Raw genomic sequence first — 22,408 nt, 5'->3', positions numbered from 1 at the left:
TGGAATTGCCGATAGCATCATTTACAGTTTTTGCATGCTTTTCTGTATTGTTTTAATACCCCACTCACTAAAGGAATTATGCAAATCAAGCAACTCGGCAAACGCACCCACAAAATTAATGCCAAACACAGTTTGCCCGGGAAATATTGCTCTCTATTCACAGAAATGTAGTCAGATAATGGCTTGAAGACAGTGAGTGGGCAAACTTACAGGAACTAAAGCACACCACCACAAATAGTACCTTAATTTACCCTTTTTTGGAATGGTCACTGCTTTACTGTAAGTGAAAAGGACCATCGGTAACCAATTTATAATTAGGGGTGTAACGATACACCAATGCCACGGTTCGGATCGGTTCGGTTATGTTTGCTGTGGGCGTAGGGTTCATGGCATGGCGCGAGCAATGATAAAGAACACTTAACTTTTAACTTATTACTCATAATAATAATAATAATGCTCTGTTAGTTCGAGTTAAATAATTCATTAACAAATGAGACTAAAAATTGTTGCTTTGTAAAGTGTTACCAAAAAATCTATTGCCTTAAAAAATGTAAATAAAATGAAATGCCTAAAAATGCACAAAAGTAATTGGACATCGTTATTAGGCTAGATATAAAAAAATGCATGTGCAATGGATAAATAAAATAGAATAACCGGACAATAAGGAAATTATTTTAATCAAATATGTAATAACTCTGCGGGAATGTGTAGAATTACGCACAATGCCTGCAAATTACAAAATGTGTAGCTTCTTCTGTGGATGCGTTTTTTGTAACAGCACGCTAAAAACGTCAGCTAAACCCTAAGAATTCACAACATTTTTACAATAGTGCTCTCATTATAATGTTATTTATATGACAGTAGTTATTAATGTTCTGGTTTTCTGTTTTGAGCTGCGCACTCTGAAAATCATGTAGGATGAAGCATTTTGATAGCGGGTTTTTAATCAATGGGATTTAACTCATCAGATTTATCTCATATAGAATACACTTCGTTATTTATACTAAATAACATTAATATTACAACTTATAGGCTATCTGCACAAAATGCCCCGAATGCGCATGAACGTGTCTGCGCTAGTGGTCGACCGATATATCGGCCATTTTTCAAATATCGGCATCGGCCGATAACTTTTTCTGTTTGGCCGATGTGTTCGAGGCGGGACTTTTATTTTGACGGCGCGTCGGACGTTTATTTTGACATGCCGAGAACGGCTGCGGCAGCACCTGAGCGCACACAGCTCACATTCTCCCTCTTGTTCGCTGTTGTCATTCAGTTATGTCTAATACGGATAGAAGTCTATCTAATAATCAGATTAGAATTTAACAAAACTGTTAAACAAAGGAATTAAAATGTATACAAAAAAGTATTATAATGATTGCTTTAATATTATTAAAGGCAAACATTATATACTTTCTCGTTTGCCATCAGCATTCCGCAAATACGCATTTATATAATTTAAAGAAATCTTTGAATGACTAATGAGCATTTAATTTCACAAACCTTGCAGACTTAGTCGAATCTAGCTGAGATCTTGTAAAGTGTGCATGTGACCTGCATGATCACGTGTTCTGTGACAGTCGGTCCTATAGTCCGTGTGAATTTAATGCTGACAGGAGGAGAGTTCAGCTTCACTGGAGACGTGCGATCGACAAACTTTAAACTTGTGACTGATTTCAAATTATGCTGCGCTTTATGCATTTGCCCACTGTCATATTCATGTCATTTTCACTGTGTGCTGTAAAATGTAAAATGAGTGTTACCTTGGCTTTATTTGAAAAAATATGATTCCCAATGCACTCAAACTTCCCAGAATAACTGAGTGCCCTGTTGGTTACAGTATTTACTTCCTTTTTAATTATATTTTTATTAAATATTTATTTATTTGTGAAAAATACTTTGCCTCCTACCGTATAAGTATGTTTATTTTACATGTTTATTTTTAATCCATTTTCAAATATATAATTATTTTAATCAAATATGTAATAACTCTGCGGGAATGTGTAGAATTACGCACAATGCCTGCAAATTACAAAATGTGTAGCTTCTTCTGTGGATGCGTTTTTTGTAACAGCACGCTAAAAACGTCAGCTAAACCCTAAGAATTCACAACATTTTTACAATAGTGCTCTCATTATAATGTTATTTATATGACAGTAGTTATTAATGTTCTGGTTTTCTGTTTTGAGCTGCGCACTCTGAAAATCATGTAGGATGAAGCATTTTGATAGCGGGTTTTTAATCAATGGGATTTAACTCATCAGATTTATCTCATATAGAATACACTTCGTTATTTATACTAAATAACATTAATATTACAACTTATAGGCTATCTGCACAAAATGCCCCGAATGCGCATGAACGTGTCTGCGCTAGTGGTCGACCGATATATCGGCCATTTTTCAAATATCGGCATCGGCCGATAACTTTTTCTGTTTGGCCGATGTGTTCGAGGCGGGACTTTTATTTTGACGGCGCGTCGGACGTTTATTTTGACATGCCGAGAACGGCTGCGGCAGCACCTGAGCGCACACAGCTCACATTCTCCCTCTTGTTCGCTGTTGTCATTCAGTTATGTCTAATACGGATAGAAGTCTATCTAATAATCAGATTAGAATTTAACAAAACTGTTAAACAAAGGAATTAAAATGTATACAAAAAAGTATTATAATGATTGCTTTAATATTATTAAAGGCAAACATTATATACTTTCTCGTTTGCCATCAGCATTCCGCAAATACGCATTTATATAATTTAAAGAAATCTTTGAATGACTAATGAGCATTTAATTTCACAAACCTTGCAGACTTAGTCGAATCTAGCTGAGATCTTGTAAAGTGTGCATGTGACCTGCATGATCACGTGTTCTGTGACAGTCGGTCCTATAGTCCGTGTGAATTTAATGCTGACAGGAGGAGAGTTCAGCTTCACTGGAGACGTGCGATCGACAAACTTTAAACTTGTGACTGATTTCAAATTATGCTGCGCTTTATGCATTTGCCCACTGTCATATTCATGTCATTTTCACTGTGTGCTGTAAAATGTAAAATGAGTGTTACCTTGGCTTTATTTGAAAAAATATGATTCCCAATGCACTCAAACTTCCCAGAATAACTGAGTGCCCTGTTGGTTACAGTATTTACTTCCTTTTTAATTATATTTTTATTAAATATTTATTTATTTGTGAAAAATACTTTGCCTCCTACCGTATAAGTATGTTTATTTTACATGTTTATTTTTAATCCATTTTCAAATATATCGGCCACCCTGCTTTCCAAGATATCGGCATCGGTATCGGCTGTCAGAAAACCCATATCGGTCGACCACTAGTCTGCGCGGCTCTGAATGAACTCCTTTTGTGGACACGTTCTTCACGCCACAACGTGCAGCAACTAAACTAAAAAAATTCACAGCATTTTATTATAACAGTGTTCTTATTATAATGTTAAATACACGACAGTCCCAGTCATAGTTATTAATATTAAGGCTGTAATTGGCTGCACAATAAAACTTGACTGTGCTACTCATGAGGATACATCTCTGTGGACGCATTCTTTCCATAACGCGTTGAAACATGGCATATTTGTTACAGTTGTGTTCTCCATTATAATACATTTTGTGTAGCCTATATGACAGATTTGTTCTGCACATGTTGCCCTTAGTGGTACCTTCCTTTTCAAAGTGATTCAAGCGATTCAAACCCATCATGGCTGTATACGTTTTTTTAAGTGTCTCAGCAGGGGTATCGCGGTTATGTATCATGGGTGGTGTGTATGGCGGTTTTTCGGTTCGGTTTGAATATCGTTACACCCCTATTTATAATACAAGAACTCAAGCCAACTAATTGAGTCCACAATAAGGTCAAAGTTCAAATCATTAAGAGAAAACTGTGGTTAGTAAACTGTGCATTGTGTATGAAGCTGACCGAGTGTTTGCTGAAGATCTCTTATGATCTCGGGTCATTAGCATGGCTTTGATCGAGCGATCTTTGACAGTGTTTGGGGCAGGCATGCTTACCTTGAGGCCCAGCAGTGTCCCCGTGTCTCTGGGCACCGTGCCATCTTTCATCCGCTTGTTTAGCACTATCCTCCCTATTAGGCGCTCTCCATCTTTGGATGGTTGCCATGTCACCGGGTGCTACGAGGGTCAAAGTGAAAATACACCTCTGGTTTTTATACAAGCATCCACACACAGCACGTTACAAATATACGCACACATGCACAGGCTCTGGAAATTAAAGGAGGAGGTCAACTCTTGTTTGCTGTGAAGACACAAACCGAACCAAGGTGTCAAGTCAACATGAAATACATTCACAACCCATTTTACTTTGTAATCATATATTTGAGTGAAACAGTATGTTTAATGAAAACAAAATGTAGGATAGGGTTTGATTTTATCCATTGGGAAGTGATAGAGTCATGACAAGTTGGTGTTACAGGCCAGAATGGAGTTACAAGGTTGGTAAGAGAAGATGGTAACACTTTAGATTGGAGAACACTACTCACTATTAATTAGTTGCTTGTGAGCATGGATATTACTAGCACACTGCCAATTTATTAACACCTATAAAGCACAATGCATAACATAACTACTACAACAACTGCCTTACTAACTATTAATAAGCAGCAAATAAGTAGTTTATTGAGAGGGAAAAAAGCATAATAGCGAATCTAAAGTGTTACCGAGAAGATCTGTAAAAGAGAGTAAGAGAGATTTGTAACGTCAGCTGAAAACAAACATTGTTGTAGGCGGAGTAAGTCATTTCATTTTGATGAAAAATTATGAAGACAATAACATGCACACATGAATCTTGCCAATAAGACCAGGAACACGTATTAAGTAAGCAAATAGGGTCTTGTTTTTGGGGTCAAATAGGGTATTTTTTTTTTATTAGCAATAAATACCATAACATTTACACTATTTAAAAGGAATAATTAAAGCAAAATTAAAATCCTTTCATCATTTTGCACTCTCATGTCATAAACCAATATAAGGAAAAGCCTGAAAATGTTCCCATCTACTGCAGTTCTCAAATCTAATTCATATGGTGCATCAAAACACATTGTGCCAAATTTGTACATTTTTTTCCCCCCATGGCACTATGGTGTTAAACTTTGCACCATATGAATTGTATGTGATTTAAGATCTGGTCTGCAATGTAAGAGAAAAAAATGTCTAAGAAAATGGATAATGTCCAGGCAGAAAATTACCTGTATGTTCGTTAACTTTACGGACATTTCTATTAACCCTAAAATGCAATACTATTTCCTACAGTCCTACAGGTCTGGAACGACATGAGGGTGAGGAAATGATGGCAGGATCTTGGCATTTGCGAACAGCATGAAAGTAACTGTCTTCAAAAGAATTTCCCACCCTATAGGGTTCGGTTTGTGCATTTATTAAGTACAGACACAACAGTCAGGACAGGCTGAGAGGTATCAAGCACACAATTCTGGACAACAACTCAAAGCAGTAAACTAGATCAGCAGTTCTCAACAGGTGAATCACAATCCTTTACGGATAGGGCACGTATTAGTCGATTAAGGCAAAAACCTCCAAGAAGCAGTGGCTTACAGTGATTTTAGAACAGCTGTGGGACGTTTTTACAGAACGGAGTGGAGTTGTATTGAGTTGTACAGTAATACTGATGCAGTATTTTACTATGGCTTCAAACGTTGCCTAGCCAATCATAAAGGACCAGAGCGATTTTATAATAAACAATGCTGAATGCAAAAAAGTGTATCTGACTGCATTCCACATAACTAGAAACCATAGCCACTACAAGTTACGTCTACTTTAAGTTATGCCCCCCACAAGGAAAGAGCCAGCTGAATTTTGTCATCATGCATGTTTTCCACACTTTTTAAAGTATTTTGATTACGAAACTCTACAGTTACTGCATTTAACTGCAAAACGGAATATTTCACTTATAGCAGTTATGTCATACATGACGAGATTTGACAGTTTAATCCTATAAACATTTTAAAAATAAAACACAAAATAAATATATCATATACTTGAAAAGATCATTTCAGTGGCTGTATCAATGACATCCACAAGCCAGTTTTTCTTTGCGGAAAGTGTAACTTATAGTGGTCATGGTTTATAATACTTTGGGACGCGGGCATAAAATTTAAAATATAAATAGAATAGTTCAAACTAAAGAGAACTTCACATATTTTGTAATTGATGTCAAAGTCTGTCCATCCAATCCAACCTTACGGGTTTTTTTTTTTTTTTTTTTACAAATTCCTCTGTTTTAACATAAATCTTCACTCACTTGATTCTTCAAATACTTTAAATACTTTAGTTACATTAGACAGATTCCAACATGGGCAAGTTGGCAACACAACAGTTCCCATTTGGACCAAACGGGACTACGCAAACAATTAACAAAATGTTCCAGTACTCGTTAGTCAGGACAAAATCTCAAAAGCTATGCTTGTTGCTTTATCGCATCACATATGGTTAGCCAATTCACAAGTATTAATGGTAACACTTTATTTTAAGGACCAATTCTCACTATTAACTAGTTGCTTATTAGCACGCATATTACTAGCATACTGGCTGTTTATTAGTACTTATAAAGCACATGTTATTCTGCATGAGCATATTTTAGATCCTTTAATCCACCCCAATACCTAAACTTAACAACTACCTTACTAACTATTAATAGACATCAAATTAGGAGTTTATTGAGGCAAAAGTCACAGTTAATAGAGAGAAATATTCCCTAAACCAATGGTTAAACCAATTCACAAATATCGATATTTAACATTAAACGACAAAACCAGTTGAGAAGCACTGATCTAGATCAATCCACTGTTTAAGCAGAAAAGCAAAGTAAATTGCTCTCACACCCTCAAGCAGTATGGATGTAGCAAGCTACTTCTATTCGCTATCGCGAAAGATGCGGTGAACGAACAAAAACCAAAAATGGGACAGAAAAGCACAGCATGAAGAATGAGACCGTGAAAAGGGGAAAAGAAAAACAACTGCTTAGTGCAAGATTGATTCCCACACTAGTCTATCCCTGTGTTTAAGCTGAGACTGAAGGATTGTGTGGAAAAAATCATGTCAGGAAATCCCAAAGGGGGGAACAGCGTGAAAAGGTGACGTGACCAAGTGAGGAAAACAGGTTTGCAATCAGAATGGAGCGTCTGTCCGCATCGAGAAGCATGCAGCATATGGAGCAAACAGTGCCAGGAAGTTTGTCATTCATCTTTCTGTGTTAGGATGCGCTACGACTTTGCAGCCAGAAGACAGTGGAGCAAAGCAAACCAGAGGGTTCTCCTCTCATCTGAGAGGCACGATTAGAGTAGGAAACCCTCTAGAGGCAGAAACAGACAGTCGAGCAGGTCAGTCACAGGAAGCGAGAGGCAGGCGGCAGGAAGTCGTCTCAGTACCTTGTCGCTATGGCTATGCTCCTCGTTTAGCGTGGTGCTACTGCACGTGTCAACCCCTGAATCTTTGACCTGCGGCTCGCACCACTCCGCATCTTCATCGTGGGAGCGCTCCCAAAATCGCACCTCTGTCTTTTGCCTCTCAGACGGGGCATAACTGGCGTCCAAAAAATATGTCTGCTCATTTGTTTTTCTTTTTCCCCTTTGAATGTTGCCTAAAAGTTATGGATGATATAAAAAAAGGAGGAGAAACAAAACATGCAGAGGCGAATTAATCGAGGGGAAATGGGGTGAGAGGGTCACAAGCCTCACCATAGACATTGAGGAGGCCTCGCTATGCCAAGATGTATGGTCCCACCAGTGACCATCCATATCTCCTGAGGACAGCACAGTGAGAGGACACAAACGCACGCACTCGTGTCAACAATATTTAACTTATATAGGCAAATACGCAACATTCATTTACTCACACACTTTCTCTTACAGCTCGTTTAAAGGTGTAGTTCTACAAAAATGAAACTGCTGCCATTATTTACTCACCCTCATGTCGTTCGGCAAGCGTACAACTTTCTTTCTTCCGTGAAACACAAAACATATATTTTAAAGAATGTACTAGCCATTTTGTTCCATGCAATTACAATGAATGGGGACTGCAACTTTGCAAAAATGATGTTCACGATAGTAACAGCAATGCCCGATTCAAGAACGGATCGTTCTTCTGAGTCAGATCTTTTGAAAAAAATCAGTCGATCTGGTTCGCAAAATTAAATCACCATTCATTTAGTAAGAACTACTTGTGTGATACTGTTATGGTGCTTTTGTGAAACCTTCAGTCTCCATTCATTTCAATTACATGAAAAAAAAGAACTAGTGCATTCTTTAAAAGAAAATCTTGTTTGTTTTCCACAGAAGAAAGAAAGTCATACAGGTTGGTGACTAATGAGGGTGACTAAATGATGACAGATTTGTCATTTTTGGGTTAGTTATCACTTTAAATTAACACATGTAACAATTGATATCACTTTTCTTTGTATACACTTACCTATAAAACAAATGGAAAGAAAGAACCAATACAGATATTTTAAAGGTGTACAAAAAAGAGCATGAACTACAACACGACCAAAACTACAAGACAAACCCTGTTTATCCAGCAATTTGACAAAAAGAAAAGAAAAAAGTCATAAATATTGTCTTCTTAGCTCAACATCTGAAAGTACATTTTCTGAGAAAGCAAATTACCTGAGTGCCATACATCTAAACAGCACTATTTCTGTTGACAGAGAACCTTTCTGTTAGGAAATCTTTATCTGGTTGGAGACACACAGACATTAAAATCTAGTGCTTAAATGACATATAAAAGACTTTTTTTTCCCTGTTTGATACAGCTCCATGCTGTTGCATAATGTACATAACACCATAAAATGCATCCCATTTTGCTGATTTTGATATTTAACACATACATATACAGTATATTGTGCATATTTTCTGTTATGAACACACAGATATTCTCACTGAATTCCTGGAATGTCAGGTTAGTTATAGTATCAAGGAATAATTTAAGGCACAAAACCTTTAAAAACACAAACTTCTCTTGTCTTGCAATTATTTACATGGGTTGGCAAGCAGATGGATTTGCAATGCATCAATATTGTACTGATACTTTCTTAGCAGTTTAAAACAAAGAACAAGGTCCAGTTTCAAGGTCCTTTAAATATAAACTGGACTGAATTTAAGGAAACCATCATCAAAAGATTCACTTGAAATGTGCTAAATAAACTGGACTGGATTTAAGTAAAACATCATCATAGGACTCACTTCATATGTGCAAAATAATAGTTATTTACATGTGTCTGTGTCATCAATACAGTACATTTGATTAAGAAACCAAGCTGTAGTTTAAAGATGAAAAATATGGTTATTATGCATCCATAATTTTAACAGCCAGATTCAGTGCAATATCACAACGGCACTATAATAAATGGATAAAAGAATTTGTATCCTAGTGTATAGCACGGAAACTTTAATATTGCAGAAGTCTGATTACTGCTACCAACATTGCATCATCCTGTCCCCAATTTCCCTGCCAGCATGCGGTGATATCTGTATGCTACCATGAAAAGAATGAACGTTGTAAAAGCTTACTTCTGTAGACATTACTTCTGCCTTAACATACACCATGCCTCACAAACCAGAAGCGTTTGCCATTTGTCCAAGCACCATGTGCACACCGTTCCCAGCGTCTTCAGGAAAAAAATAATTTGTACTGTGTAGTCCCAATATATTGTTGATAATCCGTCTTTGCTGCACCAGCCCTTCCAAACCTTGGCAAGTTAAAGTTCTGCAAAGCTGATTTACTCAACTACGTCCACCGGAACAAGGACTAGAACTCAACTGCAGCTCTTCAAATCACACTTGGGTCAGTCTTTAAAGGTCTTGCACATCCCCTTCAAGAAAGATGTCAAACCCAAATGTTTGCCTTTTTTGATTGCCTCTCAACGATGTCATTCTCTTTCCCTCTCTCTATCTCCTTGCACTGAAATGGAGTTCATGCCTTAGAATAATGAGCTTACCGTTATTCTTGTAAGCCAGCTCAAACACCCTGCCCTACATAGTCCCCGCATCACAACAGACTGTTTCCCGGAGTTTGCCGGGCTGATCCCTGACTCCAAGAACCCCTACAGTTTGCTCATGGCTCCATGGAAGCAAGCATTGGCCTCAATCGCTTGCACCCAACCAATAGAACTATTCCTTTCTTTTAGATTTTCCAACCTTCCGGTTGGTGGTTTTTACACGAAAGTGAAAGTTCAGAGCAAACAATTAAGTTAAAAGTCCTTACTCCAACGCACACAGCAGCAGAACAGTCACCATTCCAAATGTTGGCAGTTTGATGATATATTGACTTACCACCATTTTCCCAGGCTTCACACAGCGTGCAGTCTCTGTGTGTTCCTCCACTAGTTTGCTACTTTGACCAAATCCTTTTCTCTTTTTGCAGGTGGGGAGGGAATTGAGTACTTTGAACCAATCAGGTTGGGTTGTCACTGACTGATTGACGTATGTCCAATGGCACCCAATGGAAGGATAAGCTTGTCAGAGATCAAGCTCCTTCCTGTCTACAGTCAAGAGGTGTGCCACTCTTATGAGGTCAGATGGAGTGACTAGATGCCTGCTAGATTTGTGGAAACTCTAGAGTTTAATGTTGGATGCTGGATTGGAAATTTTGGGAAACATTCATTGTCTGAACAAATACCAACATGGTTACCCCACTGATCAAGCATTGGGATTTGGAGATTTGTCGGTGTTTGTTGGGGTGGTGTGAGCCTTTAGAAAGCTGACTGAAACAGAGAGACTGAGTATGAGCAGGATGAAGGTGGAAGCAAGTAACTCTTTGAGTCACTACGTGTCCTACTTTCTTCTGCTCCACTGTAGCCTCTTGAGTGCATTAAGTAGCTGTGGTGAAGAGGTAACCATGACAGATGCACTGGTGCAATTTCACTTCCTGACTCTGACATGGAAGTGACCCTCTACCTCTGCAAAGCTGCTGGGACTCCCTCTCCCTACTTCTGCAGATGAAGCAAGGCTCTGGGGAGCTCTCTCTCGAGACTGCTCCTGTGCAAAGAGGCTTACCCAATTGAGCTAATTGTGACCCTGACAACATCAGAGCTTTTAGGGGAGGGGAATATCTTACATGGTAGAAGAAAAAGGAGGAAGAGGAAGGACAGGTACTTCACAGATAGCAAAGATAGTAGCATTCCATATACATTCCTTGAATCCTAATGATAATAAGCACCATGACACCAAAAGAAGAGAACATTTTAACTTTTGCTGGTACACTCTAACATAAGCAACCACTGATCAATGGGAGTTTGAGTTTGTTCAATGAGTCCAGTTGTGTTTTCAGACATCCAATATGCTGTATTCTCACTCATTTCAAACTGACCTTGCTCTTAAGTCATTTTTACACCAGAAGAGAAGTGCCACACCATGTTGTGGATACACTCTCAAAAACTAGGGATGCACGATATATCGACCACCATATCGGTATCGGCCGATAAATGCAAATTTTTTCTGTTATCGGTATCGGCCAAAATGTTCATATCGGTGCATCCCTATCAAAAACTGTTCAGAAGTCATACCTTTAGGGGTACAACAGTTGTCACTGGGATAGCACCCTTAAATTAATATATTTTACTCCTAAAAACGTTCATAGTAGTACCTTAAGAGTACACAGTATTACTCTAAGTTACCAATGCTCAATTTTTAGGGGTATATTATGGCTAATTTCCACCAAACAGTACAGGTCAGTACAGTAGAGTACAGTACAATTCAGGAAAGTACACTCTGATCCAGCTTGCATTTCCACCGCCAACAGTATCCTTACTTGATAGGCATAGTTTATGCCAAAAAAGTAGTGATCTACGTCAACCAATCAACGTTCTGCAGTGAGTCTAGCTCCACCCTTTAGGTATCGACGTACAACCCCAACGGAAGGGTACCAACAAAAGTGGTACAGTACCATTTTTTGGTACCATTCACAACTTCTGACAATGGAAACAGACATAATTGCATACTAGGGTTGTAACGGTACACGCATTCGGTACAACTGCATACCTTTCAGTTCAGTACGCACATGTACCGAAAAAATCATTCAATTTTTTCAGGAAATTCAGACAATAAATGCCGTTTTGGCACTCTTTGATGAGGCCATACAATTGTATAATATAGAAATTAATTTAAAAACTGCACTGAGTGCAATTTACATGTTTGCATAAATTTTTTTTGAGTGTTGATTATTATAGTTAAAAATAAATAGTAATTAAATTTAAGTTTGGGCTCTGTTGTCAATTGTAAACGTATAGTAATGTAAAATGGCTCCCTATAGTTTAGAGCAGAATCTGAGGTTGTTTTGTATAGATTTTCTTTATTAGGCCTATTTCATGAGGTAGATTTAAAGAAAATTGTAATTATAATTGATTTATTTAAAGAAAGAGCAATTTGTTCAGTAAAACATTGTTTAATAAAAAAAAACAATTTATGTTTAGTATTTTTTCCTCCTGCTGTAACGAAACCACACCGAACCGTGACATCAAAACTGAGGTACGTACTGAACTGTCATGTTTGTGTACCGTTACACCCCTATTGCGTACCGTACTGTACTGTACTGAACCTTACCTCTTGGTGAACCTTACCATTACAGTCAAAAGTTCACTTCAAGAATTAACAAAGCATCGATGACACCCCCTTTATGCATCTTTATGTGTTAAACGCTCCAACTGAGCTTTCCCATGTGTAAGACTCTTTATTTAAAATGCACATGCTCAGACATGAATTGCAATTATTTAATGTAGTAAACAACATGCCACAGATATTAGGTTGAAAATAATTTGGAATTCTGCTGAACGTCAGGGGTTTAAAATTGTTCCTAAAGGCTCCCCGAGGTGCTGCCCATTTTGAATCTCTCTTTTTTTGACAGATCCAGTTCAGGCCATGGAGTGCTTTACTACTCAGTTAATTCAGGTGTGTTAAATAAAGAATACATCCAAAATGTGCAGTGCTGGGGAGATTCAGTTTGAAAAGCCTGGCTGTATGACTAATGAAGAAACATGGGCATGGCTGAGAAAAGCAATTTGGTTAGACATTTTAATTATCTTACTGAATCATATTAGCTGTTATACATGTCAAGATGTACCATGCCTTGCTATTAGTTCTTTGTCAGACCTACAGGGCATCAGGTCAGCTGATCTCATAGTAATATTCTCACTTTAAATGTCTAACAGCAAAAGCTATAGAAATTCATATTCTAACAGGAGAACAGGATTCTACTTAACAGTGAATGGCAATGTATGACTGTGTCCTGTGTCTCCATTCACACGCTAGCATCTTCAGCCCGGCTTGCATTACATAATTAAACCTGCTTGAATAATGAAACACCCTCCATGGTTTAAACCCTGGTCATGTGACTCACCCCATGTAATTGCCAGCGTCAGTGGATTCTCCTTTATCTTAAGTGCAGTTTTAAACTGAATTTAGAGGAGAAAGGTCACAGAATAACTGACATGTTATAACTGATCTCAACAACCCCAAAGCACAGAAACTAAAACAAAAAGAATTACCAAGAGAACTGGCACTTTTACTGAATCTGAGGTCAATGCATCAACCTTGCAAGTCTTATACTTAATTTTCTCATCTTTTGACTTCTCATCTGACTGTGTTGAGAATATTAACTAAGGGGTTACTGTTACAAGCAGTAGTCTGTTTAATATTCAACAACAATCAATTATATAATGTAGTTGGCATCAAGCACAACTGAAAAAAAAACATGCAAAATCATGTTATCTCTATGCTCTCTTAATTAAACGAGCCTCTCCAAATCTGTATTTAAGGTAGACTCAGTAAGACGACATCATAACCCACAGCATCATGACTCTAACCTCACCATCAACAAGTTATGCTCTGCCAAAACTGACTCTCTTATTTAAGTGGGACAACCAAGAAGAATCAGTAAAGAGTAACCAAAATCATTTAAGGTCTAGGATCTGCTCCTGGAGATCTACCGTCCTGCAGAGTTCAGCCACAACCCCAATCAAATGCACCTGAGCCAGCTAATCAAGGTGTTCAGGGTTACTGAGAAATTGCAGTCAGATGTGTTGAGTTGAAAGTGAAGTCTGCAGGAAGGTAGCTCTCCAGGAGCAGGGCTGGATATCCCTGATGTCAAACCACAAGATTCATCTGGCTGGTGTTTATAAGGTGCACACAGGCTGCATCCAAAATAGCATACTTCCCTACTACATGAAAAACAGTAGGCCTATGTTAAGAGCATAGTATGTGCAAATTCAGTAGACACAAAGTCCTCCAGTGAACGAATACTCCTGGCGAGATTCTGAAGTGCGTATCTGATGGACACTTTACTATCCCATGAGGCCACGGGAGATGAGGATGGTCCAGTAGGTCACATGAAAATGACAACATGCCGAGTGCAACAGTGTGTCCATATTATATTCATGCTACACAAATTCATACTATATAGAACATACTTTTTAACAGTCGCAAAGTAGTTACTTTTTCAAAAGAAGTACCTATTTCACAGGCTCTATAATTCCATTCAGAGTCAGCAGCGTTTACCTTTTTCGCTGAAGGACTCACTCTCCAGCTCCACATCCTCACAGCTGGTGTACTCTGGCGTGGTTGCCAGCTCCTCTTCTGAGCTGCTGAAGCTGCCCATGGTTCTGAGCTTGCCAAGGCGTTTGCTGCGGTGCGGTCGAGGTGGAGGAGGCCGAACCGACTCGGATTGGTCCGAGCTCAGAGAATCGTTTCGTAGCATGCTATCCGTTTTGTCCCGACTGTTCCTGCGCATGGCTGAGCTAGGGTCCAAGTGGTGCTGTTGGGGTATGGGTTTCCTCATTGGCTCCACCAGTCCTCGCCGGCTATCGCCCAGCACGGGGCTGCGGTGTGGTGTTGGTGGGCTATGATTCGACATCCGATGTCCCGGTGAGCTCCTGTCCATTGAGTACGAGCGTTGACTTGGGCCTCCCAACAGAGGGAGGCGCGAGTGCCGCCCACCGGGCCCATGCAGAGGCTCGTCAAGTTCTGTATAGGCGAGCGAGACGTCACTATGACGCCGCTCGTGCCGAGCCCGTGACACCTGGGCATGGATGCGCATCTGCTCCTCGTAGGGCTGGGGTTTGACTGGGTAGCGCGCCAGGTTGGGGTCACTGCGGTATCGGGCCTGGTATTCCTCCTCACGGCGTCTTTGGAGTTCATAGTCCTCTAGCTGGCCGTCCAAACGCTGGCCTTGCGAGTGCCAGCGTACTCGGCTGTCTTGATAACCGCCCACCTCATTGTACATTCTTGAACTCCTCGGCGAATGGCCAGGGTCACGACCGTAGTCGGACGGAGAGCGGGGCATGCCTCCTTCAGCCGGGGCATACTGCAGTCCTCCTTCCCCCTCCCTTTGGTTATATGCCGCGTTGGGGTCCCTGGATGCTGATGGGCTTCTGTTTCTAAGAATGTAAAAGGAAATGAGGTCAGTGTGAGTGGTCAATGCAGTGAGGTGAGGCTAAAACTCTATTCAATCACAAATGAGCGTATGGCACCTTCATTTCTCTTCAAGTGATTCACACTAGGGTTGTACAAAACTGCATACATTTGAAATTACCTAGAGGTGAGTTGTTTGAACATACATTCTGATTAAGGAAGCCCTGCATAATAACTTACACATAGAATGTATTCATGTATTCAAAAACAGCTGGATGTAGTGTTAAATACTGAAATGGAACAAAATGCATTGGTCTCAGGATGATCATGGTGCAGGATGCTAAAGAATCAGCAAGTTGCAACAAAATTGCCAAACGTGCAGCACAAATGTCCATCCTCATGGGTACACCTAACCCTAACAATTAAAAAAAAAAAAAAATCTTCAAATGTTTCTCAGGGTTAGCCTTGTGGTCAGTGCTGACATATAGCACAAGACCAAGTTTGAGTCACAAAAAAACAATTCTTGCTTTAATACAATTCCAGTGCCAGTTGTTCAGTTTTAAGGCACAGTTTTTTCCCTCACATCATATAAATGAGTCTTGAAACATAAAAATCAAGCTGTCCTTATATTCTACTTATATTCCCCTTCGCAAGAGTATTATCATATTTGGGGTTCTGGGCATTAAAAAAAACCTGAAGGAGCACGGCATCCTGATCCATGCCTAATTTATGCCTTCCACTGTCTTTCTAGTACCTCAGACTGACACAGACGAAAGTGTTCGACGCCACCAGTCACCTCAAGTTCACTGCCCATGAGTCTATCCCCGCTTGGGTTCAGGACTCTCTTGTAATACAGGCATACATCAACAAGCATCACTGTTGTTCATGCCCTGGAGCTCTTTCATCGTGAGGAGCCCACAGGGACTGTGAAGCTCTGCGATAGTGGCCAGCTAGATGGGGTTTGGTGGTCTGGGACCTGTCTGCCATAACAGACCTTTGAGCCATGGCTTTCATAGCTATTAACCTGTAAGGGCGGAGTGTTCGGCTCTGGCCAGAGTCATGAGGGGAAGTGTGTCACACGGAGTTAGAGAAACACTGCAGTGCCAAGACAGAGCCAGATGCGTTTAGTTCCCTCCCTTTCTGTTTCTCTCTCATTAACTATGTTATATCACGCCAGGAAGTCTCACTTACAGCAGATGCTGCTACTCTCCCGCAGCTGGAAAGAGATTGTTAAAGTAAACAGCTATTTTACTATTGCTCATACTTACGGTTTGTGATTTGAACAAAACCATAAGCTTAAGTATTAAAGTTGAGTGTGAATGATCTCTCATCGTTTGTTTTATAGGCATGAATGATACTACAAATCATGTGGCTTGTTGAGAAGAGGTGCAAGATTATTATGGTTAGCTAAAACTAAAACCATAAAAAAAAACTTGATGCACTAAAATAACTAAAACTGAAATGAAAATGTATAAAAACCACAGAAATTAAAAATATAATTGCTCCTCGTAGGGCTGGTATAAAAAATATAAAAATATTTATAAAAAATATAAATTAAAAATAATTTTTATTTAATTAATACATTTTTCTAAAATTAAAATGAAAAATTACAAAAAAAGGACTCAAAATAAGCAACATCTCTCATTTCAATTTACTTTAACTTGAGGCACAAAAATAATGAAAACTAAAACTGAAAAAAAAATGTATAAAAACTAAGACATTAAAAATTATTTAAATTAAATATAAACAAAATTTTAAATTTTTACTAAAATAAAAATGAAAAATTACAAAAAAAATTACAAAACATGCAAGATCTCACATTTCAATTTAGTTTAACTTGAGGCACAAAAATAATGAAAACTAAAACTGAAAAAAAATGTATAAAAACTAAGACATTAAAAATTATTTAAATTAAATATAAACAAAATTTTAAATTTTTACTAAAATAAAAATGAAAAATTACAAAAAAAATGACAAAACATGCAAGATCTCACATTTCAATTTAGTTTAACTTGATGCACTACAATAACTAAAACTGAAATAAAAATGTATAAAAACTACATAGACATTAAAAATTATTTTCATTTAAAATACATTTTACATTTTTACTAAAATAAAAATGAAAAATTACAAAATAAAAGACAAAATAAGCAAGATATCTCATTTCACTTTAGTTTAACTTGATGTACTAAAAAAACTAAAACTAAACTGAAATAAAACTTAAAAACTACATATATATTTTTAAAAATTAATTTAAACTAAATGCACATTTTTAACTAAAATTAAAATGAAAAACTACTACTACAAAAAAAAAAGACAAAATGTTAATAAAACTGTATCTCAATAATGATCCAAACAACACTGGCCTTACTTTTCTAAATGATTTGACTTGGAGACTGGTGGATAAAAATATCCTGTAGACCTACACTGATCTAAAAACCAATCTGCATCTCACTATAAAATGCTGATAACAACTTGGCAACCACGCAGAAATGCCCTAACAACCACCCATAATACCTTTGCATTATAGTGCTGGCTTTTGCATGGGCGAACATCTTTTTTTATTGACGTGGGCAATACACAATTAAATGATTGTGCAGAGTCAGCAGCAGTAACCATATTGAGCTGCACCATATTCCAGCAGTAAATGATTGCTGAATGTCTAAATGTAAATGTGACATCATCCATTGTGTCATCATATGCATGCTGCAATATGTTAAACAATGAAGCGATATTATTCCTTGATTTGTGCCTGCCGTCTCTGTGCAAAGCCCTATGAGCTTCTCAAATCAGAGCAGCCCGACACACAGAAACAGCATAGCAGGAGAAACAAAACTCAAAGACAAAATCATTACAATATTCAGCGGCTGTTTGCTTTCTTTTATTAGCATCCAAAGTGATTTGATTCAACATATTTCTGCCAACAGTTACGTTCATTAAGTAAAAGCCATAAAGCTATTTAAACATATATAACAATTAAAATTCATAGTGATAAATTCACAGATGATATTTGTTTAAAATGGGGAATATAAACTCACTGGAGCAACTGTGCAATGTTACAAAAATAGGACGGAGTGTCAGTCAACTAAAAGCATCACATCACACATTAGGTATCATCACATCACACATCCCATCCTTGCTAAATAAAAGTTTTAATTTCTTCAGTCTTACTGACCCCAAATTTTGAAAAGCAGTGTATATTACAATAATAAGCATATATTGCATAAAAAGGGACTCAAACCTATAATGATGCTCAAAACAGCATCTTAATGGGACAAAAAGAAGAAAACAAACAGACTAAGTGTTAATTCTATACCCACAGCATGGCATCACGAGATGTAAACAGCCCTAAACCTCATGCATGATAATCTTTCCCAACTGTACAGCCAGTTCTGTGCAAGCATTACTCAGGTGTTATAATTACTCCTCTAGGAACATCTGCACACCCGTCACAAAACCGTCAACTAAGCAGCATTCAGCGAGAGGCACTCGACTGTCACACGAATGCTGCACCGGCAAAAAAAACAATCCTCCACGGCCGAGCGCGTCGCGTGTGCACGCACCTGTCACTCAAGAGCTGCACATCTGGGCTGCGGGCGCGAGCATGTCGACCGCGCGGCTGCATCAAACGCAAATGCACCACACGCTGCTGAAGGGACAGAAGAGGTCCGGCCAGGGGGGAAACAAGGTCACGGCTACAGGAAACGCATGCACTAGTCCCGTAGCACAGTAGCTGCTAGCTTAGTGCGTTCTCCACCCCTCCCAGCATGCTCTCGCAGACGCAGGCCACACCGGAGCAAAGAGCCAATTCTAGAAAGCCGAAGTGGGCCGAGAGGTGCCGAAGGGTGCCGAAAGGCCTGAATGCATGAGGTGCAAAGGCTTCTGGGAATGGAGAGCGGTGTTACCGTTTAATGCTGTTATCACAGGCTGTATATAGTTGGGAGGTCACACACGACTTTACCCTGCAAGGAGGATTATGGTACTTAGCTGATTACTGGCTGCATGGCGGTTATTGCTTAGCAATCATACGGCCCGGGAACTCCTTCTCCAAGCGCCCAAGTCTGGATTTCAGCATAATCATCTTCCTCTTTGCCCCGACAAACTCCAGGAACAAAGCGGGAACAATATCCCAGTCAAATAAACCTCTCTGGATATGATGCATCAGCATGTAGAAGTTGGCTGTCTCAGCATGTGTGCAGTAAATGCATGCGTGTGTGGGCGCCTTTCCCTGAGCTCGTGTGGGCGATTGAGCATGTGTGTGTTCACAAATATTCATACATTCAGTGTGTGTGTGTGTGTGTGTGCACGGTCTCTTTCTCAAGCGGACAGATTAACTCTGAGCCTTGCGGGCATTTGTGTGTGTGTGTGTGTGTGTGTGTGCGTGTGTGCCTCTGTGCGAGAGAGAAAACACCATACGGCCCGGGAACTCCTTCTCCAAGCGCCCAAGTCTGGATTTCAGCATAATCATCTTCCTCTTTGCCCCGACAAACTCCAGGAACAAAGCGGGAACAATATCCCAGTCAAATAAACCTCTCTGGATATGATGCATCAGCATGTAGAAGTTGGCTGTCTCAGCATGTGTGCAGTAAATGCATGCGTGTGTGGGCGCCTTTCCCTGAGCTCGTGTGGGCGATTGAGCATGTGTGTGTTCACAAATATTCATTGTGTGTGTGTGTGTGTGTGTGTGTGTGCACGGTCTCTTTCTCAAGCGGACAGATTAACTCTGAGCCTTGCGGGCATTTGTGTGTGTGTGTGTGTGTGTGTGTGTGTGCGTGTGTGCATCTGTGCGAGAGTGATAACACAGCGCCACCTAAAGCCAGTGAAATATATTACACGTTAGCTGATTGGTGGTACTTAAAAGGGTGTCTCACAACTATATAAAAATGTTGTGTATAACTTAATGGCTCAAGTAAATATCTACAAAACAGGGTGAATTATAGTACATGAGTACACAAACATGCTGGAATTTAGGGGTGCATGATTTAGGGGAAATCAAATTGCTGTCTTTCAGATAAAAATTGTGATTGCCATTTAAAATGTGATTTAAAAATGCCAGGTTTGCTGTGGTTGTTTGTAGGGATGCACAATTTGACCAAAACTTTGTGATTATAAAATACTACCACTACTACTTCCACTACTATTAATAATAAATATGAATACAATTATTAATAATAATAATCATTATTATTATTATTTAAACAACACTAATTGTATTATTATTAAATAAAAGTATAAAAAAATACTAAATGAATCTAAAATAATTACTGAAATACTTATTATTGTAATATTTACCTGTAAAATACAAAAATCAAGTATTAAAAAAATGTATAATAATAATTAAATTTTACACTGCAACTGTAAAAGCGCAATACCAATATTTATGTCTGTCTTAATTACTTCATTTTCAAACGTTAAACCACTGAACTTTTGTTTTGACAGAAACGGCAGGGAGTCCTTAAAGCTTCTCCTTTGTTCATAAGCACTTCTCATCACAAGAATGTTTGGCACTTTTGTTGCCAAATGCATATTAAAGCGACCCAAACTCAAAGCAGATGCAAAGATGGAGTTCATGTGGAACAGCATCTACTGTGAACCGAACCACTTTGAGATGCTGAAACACTGGATGTGCTATTTTAAAAATGAGCTGCTCATGTGTAAATGAACACAGTGCCGCGCTTCACTCTGAAACACACAGCGCATATATTTAATTAAATCACAGCCTTTGCAATTTGATAATTACACTAAGCCATATCACAATTTTTGTTTTATTTTGATAAACCATAAATCCCTGCTGTATTCAGAACCTTCCTCAGAAACTAAATTATTATTATTTTATTTTCATGTTTTTAGGTCAGTTCTTAAACACATGCTTAAACACTGAATCTACAGTGCCACTGCAGAGAAATTACATTTGAGCTTGCTGTTTGAATTGAATGTGAAATATTAATATTGCATTGCAGGCAGCAAAAAAGTGAGCAAATGACTGCTAGTTAGCAATGACCCAGGCTTTTTTTCCCCAATACATCAAAAACACTTATGAGTTAGTGGGAGTGATTACTGAATTAATTACTCGCTCACTGAATCACAAGTCAGATCAGTTTTAATCGTGCGACTGATCCTGTGTTATGTTGTGTTTAAGGTTTATGTTTTTAAGGACAGACTAGTTTTTAAGGATTGACTAGTTGTGCATATGACAATGTGTAGTTAAAGATGCACATTACATTAGTTATATAATATCTGTAGTTATATAGGATAGCATTTATGTCATCCACTGTGCTCCATTAAAATCTGTTTAAAATACATTAGTCAGTGTGAACACACCTTGCACAACAGCAAGCAACAGCCTAGCAGTACATTAGAAACCTCCTACGTCTAGCTTGCATCTTCAAATCTAGTTATTTGTGCAAATCCATTTGGAGCTGCAAGTGCAATAATTCTCAGCCTCTTTGACTCCAAAGCCCTCATTGTCCTCAAAAATAATCAAAGGCCCCATTACTTTTCCAGTTGTTATTGATTCACTAAATAAGGATTTTTAACAATATTTTACTTCCTGGTAAAATATTTTAGAGATTGGCGTAACTACAAAAATGTATATTCATTTTGAAATGTCCAGTTTTATAATTTTATTAATTTACATGACATTTCCAGGGCTAGAAATCACAATTAACCCCATGAAGCCTGATACAAAATATCTACAAAAATAAAATATTTAAGAAACAAACAAAATTTGTGTATATATATTTTTTTTATTTTATTTTATTTGATACATCAGGGTTTTATGGCTCATATAGAAGCTCAAACTGAGCAAATGTATGCATGTCTTGAAATATGTCTTGAAATATTATTAGCAATATAAAAGTTATGCCCAATCCCAATTCTATTTTATACCCCTTCACCTACCCCTTTCTCTTGTCCCTTGAAACAGAGTGTCAAGGGGTAGGGGTGAGCCTCAAACGGCTCCGGGGGGGATGAATAAAGGTCTTCTGTACCGAATCCATGCCTTTTTGTAAGAAAAATACCCATATTTCAAA

General features: G+C 38.5%; 1 protein-coding gene across 1 annotated transcript in view; it reads right to left on the bottom strand.

The window, feature by feature from the left end:
• The window catches only part of LOC107559391 (regulating synaptic membrane exocytosis protein 2-like), an 87,365-nt gene extending 67,744 nt beyond the window's left edge, over nucleotides 1–19,621 (bottom strand). The window contains exons 1-4 of the mRNA XM_016243188.1: nucleotides 18,941–19,621; nucleotides 14,526–15,403; nucleotides 7,407–7,618; nucleotides 4,018–4,137 (exon numbers count right to left, since the gene is read on the bottom strand). Coding sequence (XP_016098674.1) covers nucleotides 4,018–4,137; nucleotides 7,407–7,618; nucleotides 14,526–15,403; nucleotides 18,941–19,002 — 1,272 coding nt within the window. The 5' untranslated portion in view covers nucleotides 19,003–19,621. The remainder of the gene's footprint in view (nucleotides 1–4,017; nucleotides 4,138–7,406; nucleotides 7,619–14,525; nucleotides 15,404–18,940) is intronic.
• Between the last annotated feature and the right edge of the window lie 2,787 nt (nucleotides 19,622–22,408).

The sequence above is a fragment of the Sinocyclocheilus grahami genome, unplaced genomic scaffold (assembly GCF_001515645.1).
Source record: "Sinocyclocheilus grahami isolate Dianchi unplaced genomic scaffold, SAMN03320097.WGS_v1.1 scaffold683.1, whole genome shotgun sequence".
Taxonomy (NCBI): domain Eukaryota; kingdom Metazoa; phylum Chordata; class Actinopteri; order Cypriniformes; family Cyprinidae; genus Sinocyclocheilus; species Sinocyclocheilus grahami.
Note: the sequence above shows the minus strand (reverse complement) of the source record. Positions and strands in the feature narration are given on the sequence as shown.